The sequence below is a fragment of the Ambystoma mexicanum genome, chromosome 5p, assembly GCF_040938575.1.
Source record: "Ambystoma mexicanum isolate Mex_15411 chromosome 5p, UKY_AmexF1_1, whole genome shotgun sequence".
Classification (NCBI taxonomy): Eukaryota; Metazoa; Chordata; class Amphibia; order Caudata; family Ambystomatidae; genus Ambystoma; species Ambystoma mexicanum.
In genome coordinates this window covers 502,023,164-502,044,757 of record NC_090930.1, presented here as the reverse complement: position 1 = coordinate 502,044,757, position 21,594 = coordinate 502,023,164, and the positions used below count along the sequence as shown (strand labels likewise).

At 46.8% G+C, this 21,594-nt stretch overlaps 1 protein-coding gene across 2 annotated transcripts in view; it reads left to right on the top strand.

Annotated features, from left to right (window-relative positions):
* The window catches only part of BRWD3 (bromodomain and WD repeat domain containing 3), a 1,632,068-nt gene that overhangs the window by 265,298 nt on the left and 1,345,176 nt on the right, over positions 1–21,594 (top strand). For both annotated transcript variants that reach the window (XM_069612911.1, XM_069612910.1), the window contains exons 10-11: positions 11,750–11,820; positions 17,650–17,750. In XM_069612911.1, coding sequence (XP_069469012.1) covers positions 11,750–11,820; positions 17,650–17,750 — 172 coding nt within the window. The remainder of the gene's footprint in view (positions 1–11,749; positions 11,821–17,649; positions 17,751–21,594) is intronic.

Here is a 21,594-nt window from a genome sequence, read left to right as displayed (position 1 = left end):
CTGCTCTTTCCGATCCATAACACTGGCCCATTGATTTGGGCCTAGGCCTTTTGTCTTGAATTGAACTCTTCTGGTGAACTGAAACTATTTGCACTGTCTAACAAGTATATGTGATCTGTTCTACTTACTTTATGCCTTTTTGCTCACTTTAAGTAACTGAACTGTCATTTGGCTCCTATTTCAGGGGAGCTCAAACTGTCTCAAAATCTTAGAGTTTAGTATTGAAGTGTATTGGTATATGATATTGAGTTGCCTCCTTCTAGTGAAATGTTTTCTAGATGATTGTGTAATAAATGATTACATGCTTTACCAAGACACCTTGAGTAGAAGTGTTTACTTGAACCACTGTGATTGAAAGTCCTTTGTGTAATGACTTGTACTGCTCACATTCACTCTTGAGATAAGTCTGGCTGCTCAGCTCGCTACCAAACACTGTGTGGTACAGACCTATACCAAAGGTTGGTTTGGCTTACACCTGTAGTCCTAATTGTGTGTGGTTGTCCCAGAGGGTACTGCATGCAATTCTGCCTAACACAGATCTGGATCCTAAAGACCATATTGAACTGCAGTCTTTACTGGCAGAAGGTGGCCCCTGCAGGGCAGACTTCAGGAGAGGTCAAAGAGAGTGTGCTACTCTTGAAGGACCTCGCCAACAGGCAGCTTACCAGCTGGACGGGCAAGAGCCAGGGAAGCACAGGCTATACTGGGAGGATGGCCTTCTCTACAGTGAACCTACTGAGTCTACCCCAGGAGACTACAGAAGACTTGTAGTGCACCAGGAGGTGAGACATCAGTTCCTACAGTTAGCCCATGAGATTCCTTTAGCTGGTCACTTAAATTTTAAGAAGACCAAGGAAGTGATTTCTCTGTATTTCTACTGGCCTAAATTGGGGTCTGATGTAGAGAAATTCTGTAGGAGCCGTCACACTTGTCGGACATCTGGCAAGAGTGGAGCCAAGAATATGGCACCCTTGGTGCCCCTCCTAGTGGTGGGAGTTCCTTTTGACAGGGTAGGAATCAACATTGTTAGTCCCTTAGACCCTCCCACATCTTCAGGCAACCGATTTATATTGGTTGTAGTAGACCATGCTACTAGGTATCCTGAAGCTATACCCATGAGGACTGTTACTGCTCAGGCAGTTTCTAAGGCCTTACTTGGTATTTTTTACCAGGGTACGTTTTCCTAAGGAGGTTATCTCTGACACGAGATTCAATTTTATGTCCCACTACATGAAGCTCATCTGGTAAAACTACGGAGTGACCTACAAGTTCTCAACTGCCTACCATCCCCAGACAAATGGATTGGTAGAGAGGTTTAATAGAACTATGAAGAGCAGGATAGGTGCTTTAGAAGAACCCCTTAGAAGAAAGTGGGACCTTCTACTGCCATGCCTTCTCTTTGCATATGGAGAAGTCCTTCAGGAAGGGGTTGGATTTAGTCTCTTTGAGCTTCTCTATGGTCATCCAGTTAGAGGTCCATTGGCCCTAATCAAAGAAGGGTTGGAGAGTGCTCCTTCCTACAAGCCAGTGAGAGTCACTGACTGTTAGGTCTCCAAAGGAGAAAGACACAAATGATGACAGAAGCTTCAGAAAACTTGAAAGCAGGTCAGGCTCTGGTGAAGCATTGGCATGACCAGAAGGCTAACATGGTTGTGTTTACTCAAGATCAGCTAGTTCTAGTTATGGTGCCTACAAGGCAGAGGGCCTTGCAGGACAAATTAATTGGACCCTTCAAGGTTGTGGGATAACTTGTAGACCTCAATTATTTGGTGGACTTGGACAATCCTAAGGAGGGCCTCAGGGTCTTTCACACCAACCGACTAAAGGCCTATGTCTCTAGACCAGACCTGGGAGCTTTGCTTCTAGCCTCTGATCAGGAGGAGGATGAGGAGAGTGAGCCTCTACCTGACCTCAGGGGACAACCTTTAGATGGAAAGATAGAAGGGGTTAGTCTCTCTTCTGATCTGACACTGGAACAACAGGAGGAGTGCAAAACTCTGTTAAATCAGTTTGCCCCTCTGTTTCTCACTATCACCAGGGTTGACCCCTTGGGACTAGCATGAGATTCTCACTGGTGACTGTTACCTGTTAAAAGCAGAGGTTACAGAATGTCAGACCATGTAAGAACCCACATAAAGGAAGAGTTCAACAAGATGCTTGATCCCGAGGTAATAGAGCAATCTACAAGTCCATGGTCTAGTCCAGTTGTGCTAGCACCAAAGGCAGGATCCAAGGAGTTGAGATTCTGTGTGGACTATAGAGCCCTTAATGCAGTCACCAAGACTGATGCCCATCCTTTACCTAGGACAGATGAGCTGGTGGACAAGCTTGGTTCAGCCAAGTACCTGAGTACATTTGACCTAACATCAGGCTATTGGTAAATGGCTCTGACAGACCAAGCCAAGGAGAAAACTGCATTTTCGTCCCCAACAGGCTGCTTCCAGTTTAAGGTTATGCCCTTTGGATAAAGAAATACACCTGCTACATTTCAAAGGATGGTGAATCCTGTTCTGAATAGGATGGAGGACTTCTGCATGGCATACTTGGATGACATTGCAGTGTTCAGCCCTACTTGGAAAGAGCATGTTGACCATTTAGGATATGTATTGCAGGCTCTTGAGCAGGCCAATCTGGCCATTAAGGCAAATACATGTCAAATTGGTTAGAGTAAAGTGGTCTAGCTTGGACATGAGGTAGGAGGTGGTGAAATAAGGCCATTGCCTAGCAAGGTACAAGCTGTACAAGACTGGGCCACCCCTACTACTCAAACCCAAGTGAGAGCCTTTTTAGGTCTCACTGGTTATTATAGGAAATTCATAGAGAAGCTTCTCCCTTAAATGTGTTGATCTCACTCAAATTCCCCAAAAAGGTCAGGTGGAATGAGGAGTGCACTAAGGCATTTGAAGGATTTAAGAAAGACCTTTGTCAAGCTCCAGTCTTAAGAGCTCTTGACTACAGCCAATCCTTTATTGTACAGACAGATGCTTCCGATACAGGGATAGGTGCAGTTCTGAGTCAGCTGGATGAGAAAGGCCGGAAACTACCAATCTGCTTAATCAGCAGGAAGCTGAAGGAACCTGAAACAAGGTGGCCAACAATAGGGAGAGAATATTTTGCCATTGTGTGGTCGTTGAAGAGGTTTAGACAATACTTGCATGGATCTAATTTTGCAATTCAAACAGACCACCAACCCTTGAGATGGTTAATGCAGATGAAGGGGGAGAATCCTAAATTGTTAAGATGGTCAACCAGCCTACAGGGGTTTGATTTTACCATTAAACACAGGTCAGGGTGTAATCACCAAAATGCGGATAGTCTCTCCAGGAAGAATGACCGACTGGAGTAAGGAGATTCATCTAGGGGTGGATGAAATCCTGCTGTCCCTTAGTCTGCACGGGGCAAGTGTTAGGGGGAATTCTCAAAAAAGGGCTAATTCCCTCTACCTTAGAGACCCCCAGCAACTTTGCTGAATTTTGAGGACTTGATTTTTTTAACCTGGAGAGAGTGAGACCAACCATTCCGGACATCTCCTGATAACCCTGCAAATGGTCTTGTTTGGGAGTGTCCCTATGCGTTCCAGTGGGCTGTTCAGCTCGAATTTGGCCTGTTGCGATAGGAGCCCCATTGTCCGTGTTTCGACCCAGGGCTTTGGGATCGCCACCTTATCCAACAAGCTGCCCTTCTGCTAAATTTCATCATCCCAGCACCTTTGGGTCACGAGATAGAAGGCTGCATCAGACCGCAATAGCGTAATCCCTTTGCGTCACCGTGCAACGGTGACGGACGCTGATGACCAATTTCCCACATCAATTCCAGTGTCATGAGAAGTGCTGCTTTGGTGTCTTTCGCGTTCTTCCTCTGAAACTAAGTTCATAAGCTCCTTTCACCAGCCAGACTTGTCTCTGCCCCCGCAGCGTCTGGGTATATAGGAACCGAAAGGAAAGCAGATAAACTCACTTCTGGTGACCACCTCTGGACCTGCCAAGTCTGGACCTAAACTGAAATTAAGGGCAGTGAGTATTGAGGATTCTTACCAGTGCCCTTACTGCATCCAAAGCGTTTTCTAACTTTGGGCTAAGCTTTGTCACTATTTGGCTTGGGTAGTACTTGCTGTCTAAAGCCATCTGAACGCTGGGAACAGTTTTGTTAGCAATAACAGATACCTATTTGACTTTTGAATCCTTCCTCACATCTTCAGAACACTTCTAACTTTTTCCAGTCTCCGAAACGTATTGGAACTTTGAACTTTACACATTCCTGTGTGCTTTTACTCACATGTTGAACATTGGGCACAAGGCCCCATTCATCTTAGGGCTGGACTTCAAAAGTGAGTATGTGTACTAACTAAATTACTCACCTTAATTTACAGGTACTGGTTAAGTAATTGATGTATGTGCACCAACTAATGTGACTATATACATGTTCTATAGTAGATAGTGTTGTGTGATACTTTACCTGCCAAATATTCCTTTTTCATGTGTTGTCCTGGGCTTGTAATAAATAGCATATTTTCATAACTGTCTAAGAACCCTTGGTGTTTCACTGTGTATATTCATTGTGGACCCCTGACTACACTCACCTCTCCTGAGACGGAGCCTTTACCACTATCCACATTGTCTTGATTGGTGTGGCTTAAGCTCCCAGAAGTAATCCCCGTTTTCTAACAATGATGGCCTCCTAAACATCTGTCCACCTGTCCAGAGTTTAGAAATACATTCTTAAATCAGACAAATCTTTTTATTGAACTTGAATCCACTGCAAAGATATAGCAAAGCATCTCTCTGAACCAGTTGGAGGATTGCAGGTCATCCGTACCATAACCCAGTATTTCACCCTTCTCAACGACACCCAAGGGACAGTCAACCCCAGAGAAAAGTTCTCTCTCATAGTAATGGAAAGTGGCTGAGAAGAGGCGGCCTACCAACCACCCATGAGACCTTATTATGAAAATTGCCACCGTATATCCCTGTATTTTACGTATTGCCCTGAGCTCAGGCCTGTGATTTATTTCCCCCACTAATATACCCCAAATTTTAACTCGCCACATTTGAATAAAGGGCACTTCTGGGTTCTGTCTATTACGAGCAATCGTAACTTTTGCTGCTATCACACATCAAGGCAGCCATGGATTCAGACACCATGAAAACCCCATCCCTCGTATCTCCCAAGAGGACCACCTGGAGGTCCAAAGGAAAGGCCAATCCGGTGATGTTTTTGATTTGTGCCAAGACCTCTTTCCAAAAATATATAACATTTTTAACTTGTACACATGTCCAAAGTAGATGGAGAAGAGATTCCCCCAGAGGGGCCTTTGTAATTGGTCCCCCTCCTCCACCCACCCCCTGCCAGTTTGTTTTTCCGGTATAGGGTTACAATGTAGTGATTCTAATGGGTGCTCTGTTTGAGCCCCTTCATTCCTGTTGCTTAAGATCAATAACCCTTAAGATGATGTTCGCAGCTACCATATGTTCTGCTAGATTTGTGAGTGAGCTCCGGGCATTATCAACTAAACCTCCCTATTTGGGTTTCTCCAAAGAGAAGACATTGAGAGTGAGACCTTCTTTCCTTCCGAAGATGCTCTCTAATTTTCATCTCACAACAGATCCATCTTTCTGTCCTTTTTCCTCTCCCTCATCCTTCCAAGGCAGAGGAACGATTCAATCGGCTGGAGTCTGTGCGGGCCCTCAGCTACTATGTCTCTCGGACTAGAGACGCCAGGCAAGATGACTAGCAAAAAACAGACTGTGTCACGGGGGGATCATTCTTGCATCTCAAATGCTATGGTCTGGCTGGTAAGAAGTTGCCTGAGGGCTTCTGGGCACTCTTCACCAGATGACTGGTCACCACCTCCGCTCTGCAACGTGGAGTCCCATTTCTGGACATTTGCCAAGCGGCTGCTTGTGCACATAACTTGCTCAATGTAGTAACCTCCCCCTCTCCATCCCTCTGACCACTCCTCTCTCCTGGAGCGATCACTCCCTCCTCTCATCTCATCTCTCCCTCTCTTCCCCCCAAGCCAAGCCCATGAAGCGTGTGTCAGTTGAGGCTTTTGCCGCCACTCCCCCCCCCTCTCCACCTTTGGCTGTCTCACATCTTGACACAGCCCTGTCTCTGCTGTACTCTTCAATTTCTAATACGCTTGATGCTCTTGCCCCTGTCATGAGGATCTGTTTGAAGTCCAAAGCCAAGTGCAATTCCTGGTATGAATCTGACGTAGCTACACTTAAACGTAAGTGTAGGGCAGCTGAGAGGAAATGGAGGACTTCCTGTTCATCCTCTGACAAACTGGCCTGTCGCCTGCTACAAAGGCAATACCGACTCTCTGTCCTCACCAAGAAGAGAGTCCACATTCAAGCTTGTGTCTCTGCGGCATCTAACAACTCGGCCAAACTCTTTAAAATCTGCAAGGAGCTGGCCAACCCTGCTGCAGTCTCTACCCCTCCTGTTGCCTCCCAGGCTCTTTGCAATGCCCTTGCCTCTCACTTCATTAAAAAAACCCAGGACATCCTGTCCACCCTCTCCACCCAGACCCCTCCTCTTCCCTCTTCATCTGTGCTTGCTGACCCTCCTTTAGCCACCCTCCCACCATCCTTCTCGTCCTTTCCTCTTTTCACCCCTGACGAGGTCGCGAGACAAGTCTGATCTATGAAAGCCTCTTCAAAACAGGTTCATCCCTGTTCCTCTAAAATCATCAAGGACCACATTGACACCCACGCTCCGGCCCTTGCTGAATTTTGCAACCCCTCCTTTGCCTCTGGATCCTTCCCCTCCCCTCTGAATCCTCTTCTCAAGAAACCCACAGCTGATCCTTCTTGTCCAGCTAACTATCACCCAATTTCCATTATTCCCTTTCTTGGCAAACTCCTGGAAAAGATGGCCATATCTTAGCTTAAGCTTCATTCCAATTCTGTTGGCTGTCTCCATGACCACCAGTCTGGCTTCAGAGCTGCCAGAAACACAGAAACTGCTCTCCTGAACATCCGTGAAGATCTGCTCTCCAACCTTGACTCTAACATTCCCTCTGTCCTCATCCTCCTCGATCTCTCTTCTGCCTCCGACACAGTCAACCATACCATCCTGCTCAACCGTCTCCGTGAAAACCTGGGTATCACTGATCAGGCTCTGGCCTGGCTGACCTCTTTACTCTCAGATCCACCCTCCCAAGTCCAACTTGGAACCTTCCTTTCATCTATCTTCCTCTCTACCTGTGGTGTTCCCCAGGGGTCTAACCTCTTGCCCTGGCTTTTCAACCAATACCCGGCAACTCTCGCCCACTGCATTACCACTTTCTGCTCAAATTTCCAGTGCTATGCTGATGACACTGAACTAATTTTCAGGCTGCCCTCTGCCACCTCCTGTCCCTCTCATCTCTGATTGCCTAGCGGTCATTTAAGATTGGTGTGCCGCCAGTGATCGTTGTCTGAATGCCAGCAAGACGGAGATCCTCCTCATCGGCACACCTTCACCATCCTTTCCCCTCACTCTCTGGCCGGCCTCCCTTGGCCCTCCTCCTACCCCCACCTGCGAGGCTAAGAACCTCAGGGTCATCTTTGACTCCACCCTTTCCTTCTCCGCCCACATCTCTGAGGTCTCTAAAAAGTCAAATTTCCAACTGCACCTCCTCAGAGGTACTCTGCCTTTCCTTTCCTTCGCCCAGAAGCTCATGGTATCCCTAGCTCTGGTTCTCTCTAGCTTGGACTATTGTAACAGCCTCTGTCTAAATCTAGCTGCCTCTACTCTCCGCCCTCTGCAACTAATCCAGAACAGGACTGCGAGACTTGTCCTTGGCCTCAAGCCCTGGGATCGTATCTCTCTAGCTCTGAAATCTCTCCTCTGGCTCCCAGTGGATGCAAGGATTAAATTCAAAACCCTCTGAATTGTCCACAAGGCTTTCTGGAGCCTGGGTCCAAAATACCTTCAGCTATCCCTCCGCAAATACCTCCCCTCTCGAACTCTTCGCTCCTCTACCTCCAACTCCCTCAGGGTCAGTCGTTTTTCAAAGAAACGAGCTGGGGGTAGATCTGTCTTTGGCTATGGCCTCCCTCTGGAACAGCCTCCCTTCCACTCTAAAACTTGAGGAGAACCATCTCCGGTTTTGGAAGCACATCAAGACCTTACTCTTTTCTTCTGCCTTCGCTCCCCCTCTCCCCTGCTGATCTGTTCTCTTGGCACCGTGCACCTGGCCACCCTCTGTCCTTCGGGCCCAGGTACCTGCTCACCCTGCCACCTTCCCCCACTGCCTCCGGGCCACCCCTTGCACTGGGGTCTGTATCTGTACCCATACAGCCCCCCCTCCCCCATTTTTCTTACTGCACTTATCAGACCTACCCTGTCTGCTGCCTTAAACCTAGCACTTGCAAATTACAGGCTGCATTACCACTGTTTGTTGCCTTTATTATTTATTTATCTATCTCTTTCTCCTCTGCTTCGCACTTTCCACTTCTCTCCCCCCTTCCATGCACTTTTCCCCTCCCCCCTCTCCCATGCACTTGCGCCTTTCTCAATGTCACTGGGCCTAGTAAGATCGCTGTTTTGTTCTCCCCTGTTCCCCCTCCCTTGCCTTGTCGCGCTCTGAAACGCTTGTGTATGAGCGCGATAGAAATAAAATATCAATCAATCAACATTACTGCTTGGATTGTCTGGTCAGGACTCTCGTTTTGGCAGAGCTGCTGTTAGAGAGATTTATAATTTTTATGCCTAATCCCCTCTCCTAGTGAGACCCGCAGCACTTTTTGCTGTACTTATGGACCTTTTTCTTTAAATCCTGAATGAGCGGAGCCTTTTTTCACTCATTATTTCCTATGAGCTTTGTCTTTTGGAACTCTGTTCTGTGTTTTACTTTATCTCTGGAGACTACTTACCTCCATATCGTTTTTAAGGCATCTCTATTTTACTTTTGCAGCACACAGCTCCTTATCGGCAGTGTTGCTGGGGACCCTTTGGGTTCTCCTTATATATTCTTTCTATATCCTAGAGTAACTACATTTCTTAAGGATAGTATCCCTCCTATATCCTGAGAGATTGGCACAAACCACCTTATGTGTTGTGCCAAGGGGATACTTGGTTGCCCCCCTTCTCTCTGCTCCTGTGACTTTTTAGTTACATAGACAACCTTCTAGTTGTGGCTGGTGGCAGTGGACATGTTTTACCAACTATTGTGTGAATTTTCTACCGCAGGATATTTCCATAGTTCAAATAGGGACCCAAAGGTTGGGTCCCTATTTCCGGGAGGTCAGGGTTGTTGTTGTGCACCCATAGGGTACTGCATACAGTATTGCCTAGCAGCAAGTCCTTTAACAGGGTCTACAACTTTGGTTGTATATCCTTGCATCTTAGAGACTAGAAAATATCCACAGGAGTTTTCGTTGTTCCGCTGTTTGTCAAGACTTTGAGCCCTCTCCGAACTGCCTTTAGCTAGGGTTGCGTTTTGCACTTAGAAAGCCTTGGTACAGGAAGACACTACCTCTAGAAACATAAGACTTGCTAGTATTACACTAAGCAACTATTTTCCTTCCTAAAAGTCATTATCTCATGTGGTTTTGCAGACTAAATGTACTTACTGTATTTCTTCTAAGTTTTGCGAGTGCACTTTATTACCGATAATATGATAGAACTACCTACAGCTCACATCTTACTTTTATGATAAGCCTAACTGCTCTGCCACCCTACCAAGGTTCCATGATTAGTACAGACTGATAGTAAGAGTTTGGGAAAACTCCCTTAACAGCTGCCCTTCAGAGTTTTCTCGTTTAGGTGGTGTTCTGGCTATCCTCCCTCCTCCAGGTCTATGTATTGCTTTTGGAAGTCTATCATAGATGAGGAATTCGTGGGAAGAACAAATCCATTACAATGACTAATAACTCTCAGTAGTGTTCTTTCTGATGGATGTTGCTCCCACGGATTGCTCATCGGCCTCCCTACCTACCCCTTGTGGTGGATATTTAGTACACCTTGGTTCTGCTTTCCCTCAGCGTCTGAGTACTAGAGAAAAAGGGTGAAACTAAGGTCACGGTGCATAGAGCCTCTATATACGATGGCCCCTTGTGCGTAGAGGTCTCGGGATAGCCGACGTGTAGTCGCGCTGTGCCCCTTGGAAGCGGAAAGTTTCCAAAGAGCAACTGTGCTGGGAAATCGATATCAAAGATGTGGAATCTGTGAGAGGTACAACCATCTGAAAGAACATTACTAAGAGGTGAGTAATTTGTTCTTTTTTATAGTGTGCATATGTTTGTTGTTCCTCTCCACTCTTAAGTTTGAAGCCAGACTGCTAGTTACATTACTGTTGTGAGAGTCAGGACTAACATAGTGGACTCCCCGCCTTACACTAAGGTTGGTCATCTCAAGCCCTCACCAGAAAACTTGCAAATCAATCACCCTATTAGTCACTCCTGGAAAAGTTCGAGGCATCAGAGTAAAAACAGCAGGATGTTTATGAGACTCACAATAGCGACAAAAATGGAACTGTCAACCCAAATCCCAGGGATTCCAAGAACCACGAGCCATTGGCCTTTGTTAAACTGAGAATATCAGAGAGCAGAAACAGACAGTACTACTCTGAAAGTTGCTGAAGCCTCTGACCTTGGGTTACTCGAGGAACTCTAAACTGATGTTACTCAAGGGCTCTCTTGACTTGTAGTCTAACAGTGGGTCCTTGAAAAGCATTGGGGTCTGAGGCCAGTCAGAAATACTAGAGAACTAAAGACCAACACTGGAACATTTTCCCATAGAACGGTTTTGGCAGATAGGAAAGCACTGGGTCTATCTTGACCATTGGGCACTAACAAATGGTTAGCCCAAAGTCTAGTCTAGTTTTGGCACCGCCAATGTTAATTATCCTCTCTGCATGTTTTATTAAGATGTCAGGCTCCATGCACATGGGCTGTATGCATTCCCCATCGTCTGACTATGAATCTAAGAACTTTAATGCTTGTCATTTGTTACTGAGGGGGAGTACAATGTAATAAGTGATGCTGTTGAGACTTTATTTCTGTCAGTCTGTATACCTACTGCTGTATTCGCCATAGTCTGGGCCACACATTGGCTTACTTGTCTATTACTGTTATATCCCACTGTTAAATGTGGGAGATGCAGCTTCTAATCTGCAAACCCCACAAGGCTCTTAGGTAGAGCAAAATGGTTTGTTTATTATGCTACATCTTTTCTTTTTCAGGTGAACTGGCCTATTCTATATTGCAACATGTGATATTGTAAGCATTCACTTTGAATAACAAAGTCAGAAATAGTACTGCACCCCAGTACGTTACAGCTACAATATCAGTGAGAATCCAGATGTAATGGCTAAGGTTGCTCTACCAGGATTTAACTGGGCCCTGGTGCCACTATTCCACCTTAGGAAGGCCAGCATTCTCTTCTGTTACCAATGACATGAAAACTAAAGGCAGACATCTTTCATGTAGATGCAAGCTAAACACCTGCTCTTTGCAAGTCATTGTTGTGTTCTGCATAGCTTTTGCTCTTCAAGGATGAACTTTGAATCCAACCCAAACTCCCTTAGTGTTTACTATGTACAATAGTGCCATTATTTACTTTCTTTTCAGAGTATGCATGTTCCCACCTCTCCCATATTGTTCATCTGTACTCTGTCGCCGTGTCATTGTCTAACCTGGCGTAACTGTTTAAATAACTATGTTTAAATTGTAAAGGAGAAACATAATTTCAAGGTAGTTAAAATATGCCAAATATTCATTATCTGACAAACTGAACAAGTGCTCCTGAATTTTCTTCTTAGGGATCAGCCGTTTAAATTTGCTGAAAGATCCAGACCTGGGGTACAGATTTCCTGCTCATCCTTTAGTTGTGGTATGTTCATATATATTATGCAACTAAAGTATCATTATGGGATCATTCATGTGAAGGACGCTTTTCCAGAATTTGTGTCTGAGAAGTAGCTAGATAAACGACTTGATGTGTAGGCTTTACATTTATTAACGTCACTTGCCAAATGCTGTTTCTTGCCCTGCTGTATGCAAAAGAAATGAAGTACTAAAAAATAGAATACTTTTTTCAGTATTTTGTTCTGTGCTTGTATTTGATTCTTTTCTAAGTTACTCTTAACTTTGAATTGCTCACAGGGCACTTCACTTAGTATTTTAGGCAATCGTTTAAAGGTTTTCGGCTTTTTCATTATCTTGAAATTGTTGCAAGTGTTGAAAAATGTTTAGCAGCATTTACCTTTTGAGAACCGACACAATCTGATTTTTATTTTTTGATACAAGAGAACAAATGTATATTTTGTAATGTCATACTCACTTTAAAAAACAGATTTGTATCAATGTGTGTCTTTTATTCTGATCAAAATCATTAATTTGCTAACTACATTATTAGTTAATATTTAGATTAATTGTTTCAAGATATAGACTTTATTGGATTGACTTACTAAGACATGGATGTTAACTTCTAACTCATATGAACACATTGTTCTCTTATTTTTCTAAAAAACGAAGATGGCTGATGTGCCCATGACCTCTTCATGATCGAAGAAGTCCCCTATGATTTAAAGTGCTTTGTTGCTTCCCGAAGCTAGGTCCATGCTCAGTAAATACCATAATAATGATGATAATAATAATAACCAGGCCAACTCTTCGCATTTGCTTTCAAAATACTACTCGCATGTGTTATAGGCAATTAATGTTTTTATTTGCAGTTTTGTGGTAGCAGTGAATAATAAAGACAATGAAGCAAAGACATTGGCAGTGATAAGTGGTGCAAGCAGTGCCTGATCTATTATTTTATTTAAAAAAATCTCATCATCGAGGACGCATAACAGATCAAATACCCTTATTGTGGAAAAACCCTTCTCCCAACTTCCAGAGCAATTTCCAAGATAAATGTGAGAAACAAACATAAGCATCTTAATATAACCCCACCCTGAAGTGCCCCTGGTGACATTTACCAAAAGAGTCGCTAGTAGAATACAAGAAGAAAAGAAAGAAAGGTGAGGGGGTGGAAAATGGAGGGTATTGATCAATGTAGAGATAAGTGTGACGAATCTCAAGGTGTCGTCACTGCTTCCATAGGGGGAACCCCTTCCCATGAGGCCAGGGAGGTGAGGCCGCTACTCGCTAGTCCCCCTGGGGTGGTACTCAGTGGGTGGATCTCATGGGAGGGGAGACCCCCTATGGTGCTAGTGACTTCTGAAGTGGGGGAACGTGGTATTCATCTGCCACCCCCACCTCTCCTTCACCCCCACTCTCTTCACCCCTACCCTCCTATTGCATATACATCTGTAGTATGCAGGAAAAAGGAAGAACTGAGGCGAGGAAGAATATGGATGAATGTCCCGAAGATCCAGAACAAGAAAGTACTGATATGAGGAGCAGGCGCGGATCCGCAGGGACCACTCGACGGAACTTAACTGAGCAATCTAGCTTTCAACTGCAGACCTTGATGGGAACGGTTATAAAAATTGACAACAGACTTACCCGACTGTCGGATGCTCTGGAAAGGAACTGCGAGGGGGAACCGAGGCTCACTGATGGTTGCAGCAGAAGCAGCCCCAGGCGCAGAGACACTGAAGGGGTGGTCTCTACCGCTCAAGAAATCAAAAGGCTGGCTGCAGAGAGCGCCGACAGCGCAGCACTGGAAGAGCATGCAGTCTGGAGGGAACTGAGATGCTAAAGTGGGTCTGAAGCCGAAGACCCACTACGACAAGCCAGGAAGAGCCCCAGAGCACTGGTGAAGCAGAGGAGGATACTGGGAATGCCGTGTCTGACCAGAGGGCTGCAGCCAAGACCCTAAAGGTACTTCGGCAGCAACTATGGTTGCGGGTCCCCAGAGGGTGCAAGAAGCCCTGAGAAATACAGTGATTGAAACTTTACAGTGTTACTGTAACAAGAGGAATAGGGTCTTGGACCCTTTTACAAAAAGGACCGGCCAAGAGAACTGAGAGAAATATATATGTAGACAGTACTTGGCAGGGGAGTGAACCAAATCTGTATGTAAGATCAAGAAGCTATAAAGTGAACTGTGAGAGAAGGAACAAGTTACTTACCTGTAACTGTTGTTCTCCAGCGTGGGTCTGGCATGGATTCACATGCTCATGAATATACCCCGTCGTCAGGCCTGGAATCCTCGGTAAAAGAAAAGTTTCACTTTCATTTACAAACTGTCTTTCTCCTATAAACCAATCACTGAGCTCAGGGTCATAATGCCCCCAGCCAATGACTGGCCTCTCCATAAGCCCCTCCTCTGGCAGCCATCTTCAGATTTAGTAGCATGTAAATGGCAGTATGACCAAGAAGAGCTGCAGAGGGGCTTGAGGGAGGGTTCGCATGTGAATCCATGTCAGACCCATGCTGGAGAACAACAGTTACAGGTAAGTTAATTGTTCCTTCTCCAGCATGGGGTCTGGCATGGATTCACATGCTCATGAATAAATAATACATAGCAGTACACACATACACAACCACGGGAGGTGGCAAAGCTCAACAGAAGCAGTTACTCTTACCTCCTCACCACGCTCCCCTTCAAGCGAGCAGGTTGCGTAGCACTGCTTGGCCAACCCTGGACTCCTCTCTGGAATCCCTATTGACGCAGCAGAAGCTTGTGAAGGTGTATGTAGACCTCCACGTAGCAGCCCTGCAGATGTCCAGCAGGGGCACACCAGACTGGAACGCCGTCGTTGTAGCGATTGCTCTGGTGGAATGGGCTCTCAGGCGGCCGGCAGCGGTCGGTTTGCCAATCGGTGACAGTACGTGATACTGCCGGAGAGCCACCTGGAAATGGAAGCCTTGGACAAAGCTTTGCCATGGTTCACAGGACCAAAGTTCACAGAAAGTTGTGACGTCTTCCTTCGCGCCACATAGACTCAGAGCAGGCGCCTCATCCAGCGAGTGCAGAGTCCTTTCTGCCGGAAACAAAGGTGACGGTCTCCTGGTAAGGAGGGCTCTGGAAATCTGTGCCCCCGGCGATGTTGGAGCGCACAATCTTGTCGGCGACGCTTCAGGACACCTGGATCCAAGGAGCGTCCATGAACTCCTGAAGAGGTTGCATCCACAACCTGCAGAGTCTGACCAGGGACGACATAATGCAGAGCAGCGACTTGATGGTTCTCACCATGTCAATCTTCAGTGCGAACAGCCGTGGCACCTTGCCCAGAATGGACGCTATCATGTCTTCCAAGGGAGCCGCCAGGCAGGAGACAGTGTTGAGCCTGGACCCCAGGAACAGAGCGTCTTCCGATCGAATCAAGCAGGACTTTGGATAGTTTTTCGAGAACCCCAGATTTGCCAGCAGCTGGGCAGTCCTCTCCATCTGCTCGACAGCAATCTCCCTTGATTTGGCACGGATGAGCCAGTCGTCGAGGTAAGGGTACACGTGTATACCTTGCAGGCGTGGATGGGCCACCACTGATGCCAGGCCCTTCGTAAAGTCTGTGGGCGCCGACTTCAGTCCGAAGGGAAGGGCTTTGAACTGTTAGTGCTTCCCATGTACGACGAAGCGCAGGAACCGGCAATGTTTTTTGTGAATGGGAATATGGAAGTACGCGTCCTCTAGATCCAGTGACGACAGCATGTCCCCCTCCTCTAGTTGGCCAAGCACGTGCTGCAACGTGACTACCCTGAACTTTTGGGACTTGATGTATTTGTTGAGTCGTCGTAGATCGAGAATGGGCCTCTAGCCCCCGGTCTTCTTTTTTATTAAGAAGTATCTGGAGTAAACTCCAGAGCGGCTTTGCAACTGGCTCTATCTCCCCCCTTTTAAAATTTGGCCCGCATCTCCAGCTGCAGCTGAGGACCCATCGATTGGTGGAGATGTTTTCCCACACGCTGACGAAGTTAGCCAGCCGGCCTCCCACCAGGGTGCAGTGGTGGGGGCCTGACGTCTTGGCCGGTTCAATCCTGCTTGGAGGCCTAAGTACCGCCTTGGGTGCCTTGACGATGAAGGCGGCCACCTCCGAAGGCCTTGGAACGACCTCTGTAAGCTTCCTTGGGTCATGCAATGGGAGGGTTGGCAGTACACGGACGATCCTCTGCCAAAACCTTTCGATGATGTGCTCGACTTCCCTCCTGAGGAATGAAAGGACGGATGGTGCTGCTGCTGCTGCGTGCCCAGGGCATGGGCCGTCTGTGTCAGTCTTGATGGCCTGCAGTGATTCATCCGCAGCCTGTCCAAACAGATTGTCCCTGTCGAACGGCATGTCCAGGACCCTCATCTGGACGTCCTACCTAACGTTGGTGCCCTTCAACCAGCCACGACGACGGAGGCAGACCCTGTTCCCCATTTGGCGGAACCCCGTGTACGCAATGTCTAGGGCTACGGGGATGGGGTGGTCCGACGCCACCTCGCTCCCTCCTGAAGAATATCCAGCACCTCGACCCGTTTATCTTCTGGAAGAATTCCAGTAGTGGGGCCATCTTGTACCATAACTCCCGGTCGTACCTGGCCAGGATTGCTAAAGCATTAGCAGCCTTGACTGTTGTAGCGGGCGAGTAGATGACCTTTCTACCCACGGCGTCCAACTTCTTCCCCTCGCTGTCCGGGGTAACAGGCTGAAGACGGGTTGGATGACTTCTTCCGCGCCGCCACGGAGAGCACTGAGCCTGGTGATGGCTGTGACCGCAGACACTTTGGCACCCAGTATTTATTCTCCAGACGGTCTCTTTTCGCTGAGGCAGGTTTTTTCCGCAGCGCCAGGCCCTCATCCCAGACATCGTCCAGGAGTGGCACTGCCAGAATGGTCTTCCTTTCCACCTCCCGCCGTTGATAAGGAAGCCCTCCTTCGTCTCCTCCGGCATGAGCTGGAATAGTTCCAATGCATGGGCGACCATGGAGTGGAATGCACCCACTTCATCTGTGGGGAGAAGCCCTTGGAAGCGGAGTGATGTTGCAGTCAGTGTCTGTTGTCGCCGTGTCCGTCCCCGAATCCCTAGGGGGAGGAGGGCACATGTGGTGGCTGATGAGGCAGCATAGGGTGCTGCTTCCTTTTCTTCTGTGGTGGTGGGCCTGGTGTCAACGTGCCGATGGTGCCATCGGAATCCTCTTCTGTATCTTTGACACCAGCGTGTGGAGAGTCAAAAGAATGTCCTGTGACAAATCTCTTGGAGGTATTAGGGGAGCTGACTTGCTGGGCCCAGCACCTACATCGTCCCCACCGTCATCCCCAGCGTCACCCCCACCCTCCATGGGGACTTCCTCCTCCTTCTCGACGTTCCCATTGTCGTCGTCCCCAACGTCCTCCGGGATTCTGTGGACGGAAACCAGGTCCTCTTCCTCAGAAGAAGAAATATCCGTGCCCTGGAGCACTTCTTGGGCTTAGGGACGGCATACTCTTTTTCCGGGGTCTTTACAACTGGTTTGGCCAAATCCTACCGCCTGGGAGGAAGAGCCACTCTGGCTGCCGTCGGGGCATCCTGGACCGGGTCAGCCCTAGAAATAGGGCAAGATACTTTTTTCCTTTTCTTTATTTTAATAAAAGTCTTTGCCAACAAGCATGCCACCACTGTGTTAGAATTACTGTATGTTAATATGTTGTGTATGAGGTAATTATCAAGAGAGTGCCATTTACTTTTTTGTGTTGGAAATATTTTATTACTTCTATTTTTGTCCCAAATGGCAAGAAATAAAATAGCATTGTCATTATTTGTTTGATAATTCAGATATTTCACACTTGTATACTTCCTCCTATAGGTGGGATGTTCATTGCCACAGGTAGCACAGACCATGTGATAAGAATATATTACTTGGGCACTAATCCCCCTGAGAAAATTGCAGAATTGGAGTCCCATCTGGTAAGACGTGAAAGCATTGTTGTCATTTTTACTATGGGATAAGGGTTGCATACCTTTGAATACATTAATTTACATTGTTACATTTCATTTTCTAATACAATGAGACATCTCACCTTAACACATTTGAATATATTGTGGTAACTTACCTTAATGCATTAAAAAAGTGCTGTAAATGTAATTTTAGTCCGAGTTTCACACTGGAATCAATATCTCGCAAAGAGCCCTGGAGTTAAACTATTTCATTTTGGTTTCTTAATAAAAAGTGCTGGACTTAATAAACTGATTGCACTCTTTATCATTGCATACATTTTACATCATACATGAGTCGGGGGAGTCCAAATACATATTTCTTTTTATTTTTAAAAGAAAATCACACTTTGTAGGTGTTTGCCCATTGTTAATGGACTCTGGCCCCAACAGTTGAGTCCTCAGCAAAATAGTATGGTGGCCTTCGAACCACCTATGATATGGCATTCCCTGGGAGAGTACGCACCATTCAATGGATTGCTTTTCTCCCGCAGATTCCTCATCTGATAGATATTCCCTCCAGCTGTGCTGCTTCGGCAAATTCTCGATAGGGGGGAGTAGTGGAACTCGACCCGGTCGTCGACCATCGATCCATCTTGCGTAGCGCCTGGTCGTTGGCTCTGGATGTGAGGTCAGGCATCATATAAGTAGCGCGTTATTACGCCCGACCTCAGGTCCTTTTTTCCATGCACTAACACGCTACTTAGAACACAGAGCTCAACTCTTTCAACATTTTTCATCATAAATCTTGTTTTATTATGGAAGCCGGATTACCCCTGTGTGTCCAAGGATGTAGACGCTACTGCGTCTCGATCTCGGTCGGCGCCAAAGGCGAAACACTCAACGGCTGTCGAGAAGGTCTTTACTCCACAACCCCGGTCTGAATTTTTCAAGATCGTGATGGGTATCTTCGACGGTCATGACGCTGATGACCAAGATGTCGACCTGATTTTTCTCGGGTTCAGGAGAGGTCGACTATTTTGATGACCCAAAAAGGCTGCTACAACTAGCTCAAAGCCTCAAGACGCTAGTTGTCTGGGCACTTCGCCTGACCTCGAGTTTCAACAGTCCCATCTATACCTTCACAATTTATCTAAATACAGGGCTCTGGTAGAAAGGGTTCTCGACACCCTAGGACTACACTCAGCAGTGGCGCCTGCACAAGGTTATGACTTTACCGACATCCTAGAGGAAGGTCTTGCCACTGAACATAACATATCTCTGAACCCGGCCATTGCCGATCCTTTGATATCTCTATGGCAAACCCCATGTTCCATTCCTCCTGTCATCTCCAGCATTTCTGGGAAGTACAGGCCGGCTAGAGGAGACCCCTCATACCTCTCCTCTCACCCTTCCCTGGAGGGGCTTGTCATGCAGGCGACTACGTTCTCTTCTGTACCTGCATCTTCTACATCCACTGTGCCCCCAGACAGAGAAGCAAAAAAGTAGATGCCTTGGCAAAGAAGGCATTAACCTCAGGAAGCATGGCCCTCAAAGTTACGAGTGTGGCAAGCAGTTTTGCCAAATAATCCTTCATCCTATGGACAGTGGTGGAAAATGCTGCCCATTATGTCCCAGAAGGTGAGATGCGTGAGGGCCTCCTACAACTAGTGGAGGATGGGAAGGAGGTGGCCAAGCAGTTGCTGCGAATGGGCCTGGACATCGTCGACTGTGTGGGCGTAGCTAAGGCTGTGGCAATGACATTGAGATGGCAGGCCTACCTGAAAACCTTGTTTTTCACCTAACGTCCAAGTGAAACCTTTGGACATGCCCTTCGAGGCCGATCTTCATTTCTGCCACAAAGACGACGATTCCATAGAGAAATTCAAGGAATCAAAACTTGCTGTCAAATCCTTGGGCCTAGCTGCGCAGTTAGCCAAGCCTGCCATTAGCTTCGCCTCTAGGGCACGGGGTTACAAGAGATATGCTCCTTATGGCAGAAGAGTGCAGTTCCCACCTGTTAAGAAAGGAAGAAGGCCTTGACTATGGCAAGGGGAAAAAGTGCACAGAATTGCACAGTGAACAACTTTGGATCTAACAACGTGCATGAAATACCCAAGACTCTTGTATGTATAAACCCAGGAGTGCAAATAAAGTATTTACCAATATATGAAAAGGAATGTGGGGTAAGCACTTAAGACCTCCTTATAACTTAAAGGAAAGTCAGCAAACTCTTTACCCACTATGCTCTTACAGGTACTGACAGCGCTAAACCCACGTAGCGGGCAAGCAAGGACAGATTCTGTGAACTGACAATCTGTAGAATACTGAATAAGGAACATTTAAACAGTACTCACGAGGACCGGAAAGACCACTAGAATGTCAGTAAATTCACAAACCCTGTAGATCAAACAGGAACCCAGAAGGCTGTAAAAGCAAAGGGTTAAAGATAACAAAATACATTAAACCCTAGTCAGGGGCAAGTATGAATTGTGATGTTAACTTGTGAGGAAAACAAAAGGGGATACACACTGGAACATGTTACAACAACACCCACACCTAATATTCGATGGAAAGTAAATGCAGAAGTGCAATGGAAAATATGGAATGGAATCTGAATAAAGTAGGATCAGGAGCAGGGAAAACGCTATTACAAAAGGAAACCTTTCCCACCCAACCAAGGAAAAAAGGCAGTAAACAAATACTAGTAAAGTAAGATTAATGCATCAAGCTTTTCAATAACCAGGACAGCATAAAGAGACAGAACGCACCGGCAACCTGGGCTGCAACTAAGAGTTAAGCACAGAGAAAGGCTGTCTGCAGACAGAGGAAGACAGAAAGGGAAATTCAGAAAGCATAAATCAATTAGCACATTAATCCGAAATCCAGGACAGAGGAACAAGATACAGGAGCTAAGAACTGGGCACAAAAGCTAGGAACTGGAACTAGGTACAAGGCACAGAAACCAGGAACAAGGAACAGGAGACTAGTCACAACAGGAACACTGCTACAATGACCAGCGCCGGACTGAAGCAAACTGAGGCTTTTAAAGCTGCTAAACGAGCACACCCCTCAGGCGTGTCGCCTGCTGCACCTGCAGCCACAGGTGTTGCCTATCCTCCACCCAGCCTTGTGCTGCAAGGGAGGAGATGAAGCAGTGAGCCAGGCATTCTGGGAAGCAGGAGGTGAAGCAGTGAGCCAAGGCATTCTGGGAAGCATAGTCATTTGATTTAAATAGCATGCTGGCTGCCAAAAACCTGGAATGGATCCGGAAGGGAAGTAACTTGGAATATAAGGTTTTAACGCTCCCAATTCATCAGAACACTGTAGCATAGGGTTCGAAGGAAATGTCCAGTAGGGAATAAACCCCAAAACATGCCCCCAAGTGGCGGGAACGGGAGCGAAAGGAGCGAGCCGTGACACCACCGGCCAGGCAAGGGCAGAAGTGTTTCTCGCGCTCCAGAAGGAGTAGAGGGGCTTCTAGAGGTCAACAGGCAGCATCAGCAGCGGGGGCGACCCAGCGTGCGAATCGCTTTGATTTCCCCTCTCACAGCACACTAGTTGAAGGACAGTTGACGGATGACCTGCTCCAGTGGCAAGGAATTACTATCGATGCCTGGGTTCTACAGCTCATCCATTGGGGTGATTATCTGCCTTTTGTAAGAAAATGACCGGCAGAACGCCCCCACCTCCAATCCAACCAGGACAGGAGCTCCAGGAAGAATTGAGAGCCCTGTTGCTGAAGGGTGCAGTGGAAGAGGTACCACCCGAACAGAGAGGATTGGGTTGGTATTCCCGGTATTTCCTGGTGCCCAAGAAAGCAGGAGGTCTCTGTCCCATTCTGGACCTCAGGGCCTTGAATAAGTTCTTGAAGAAA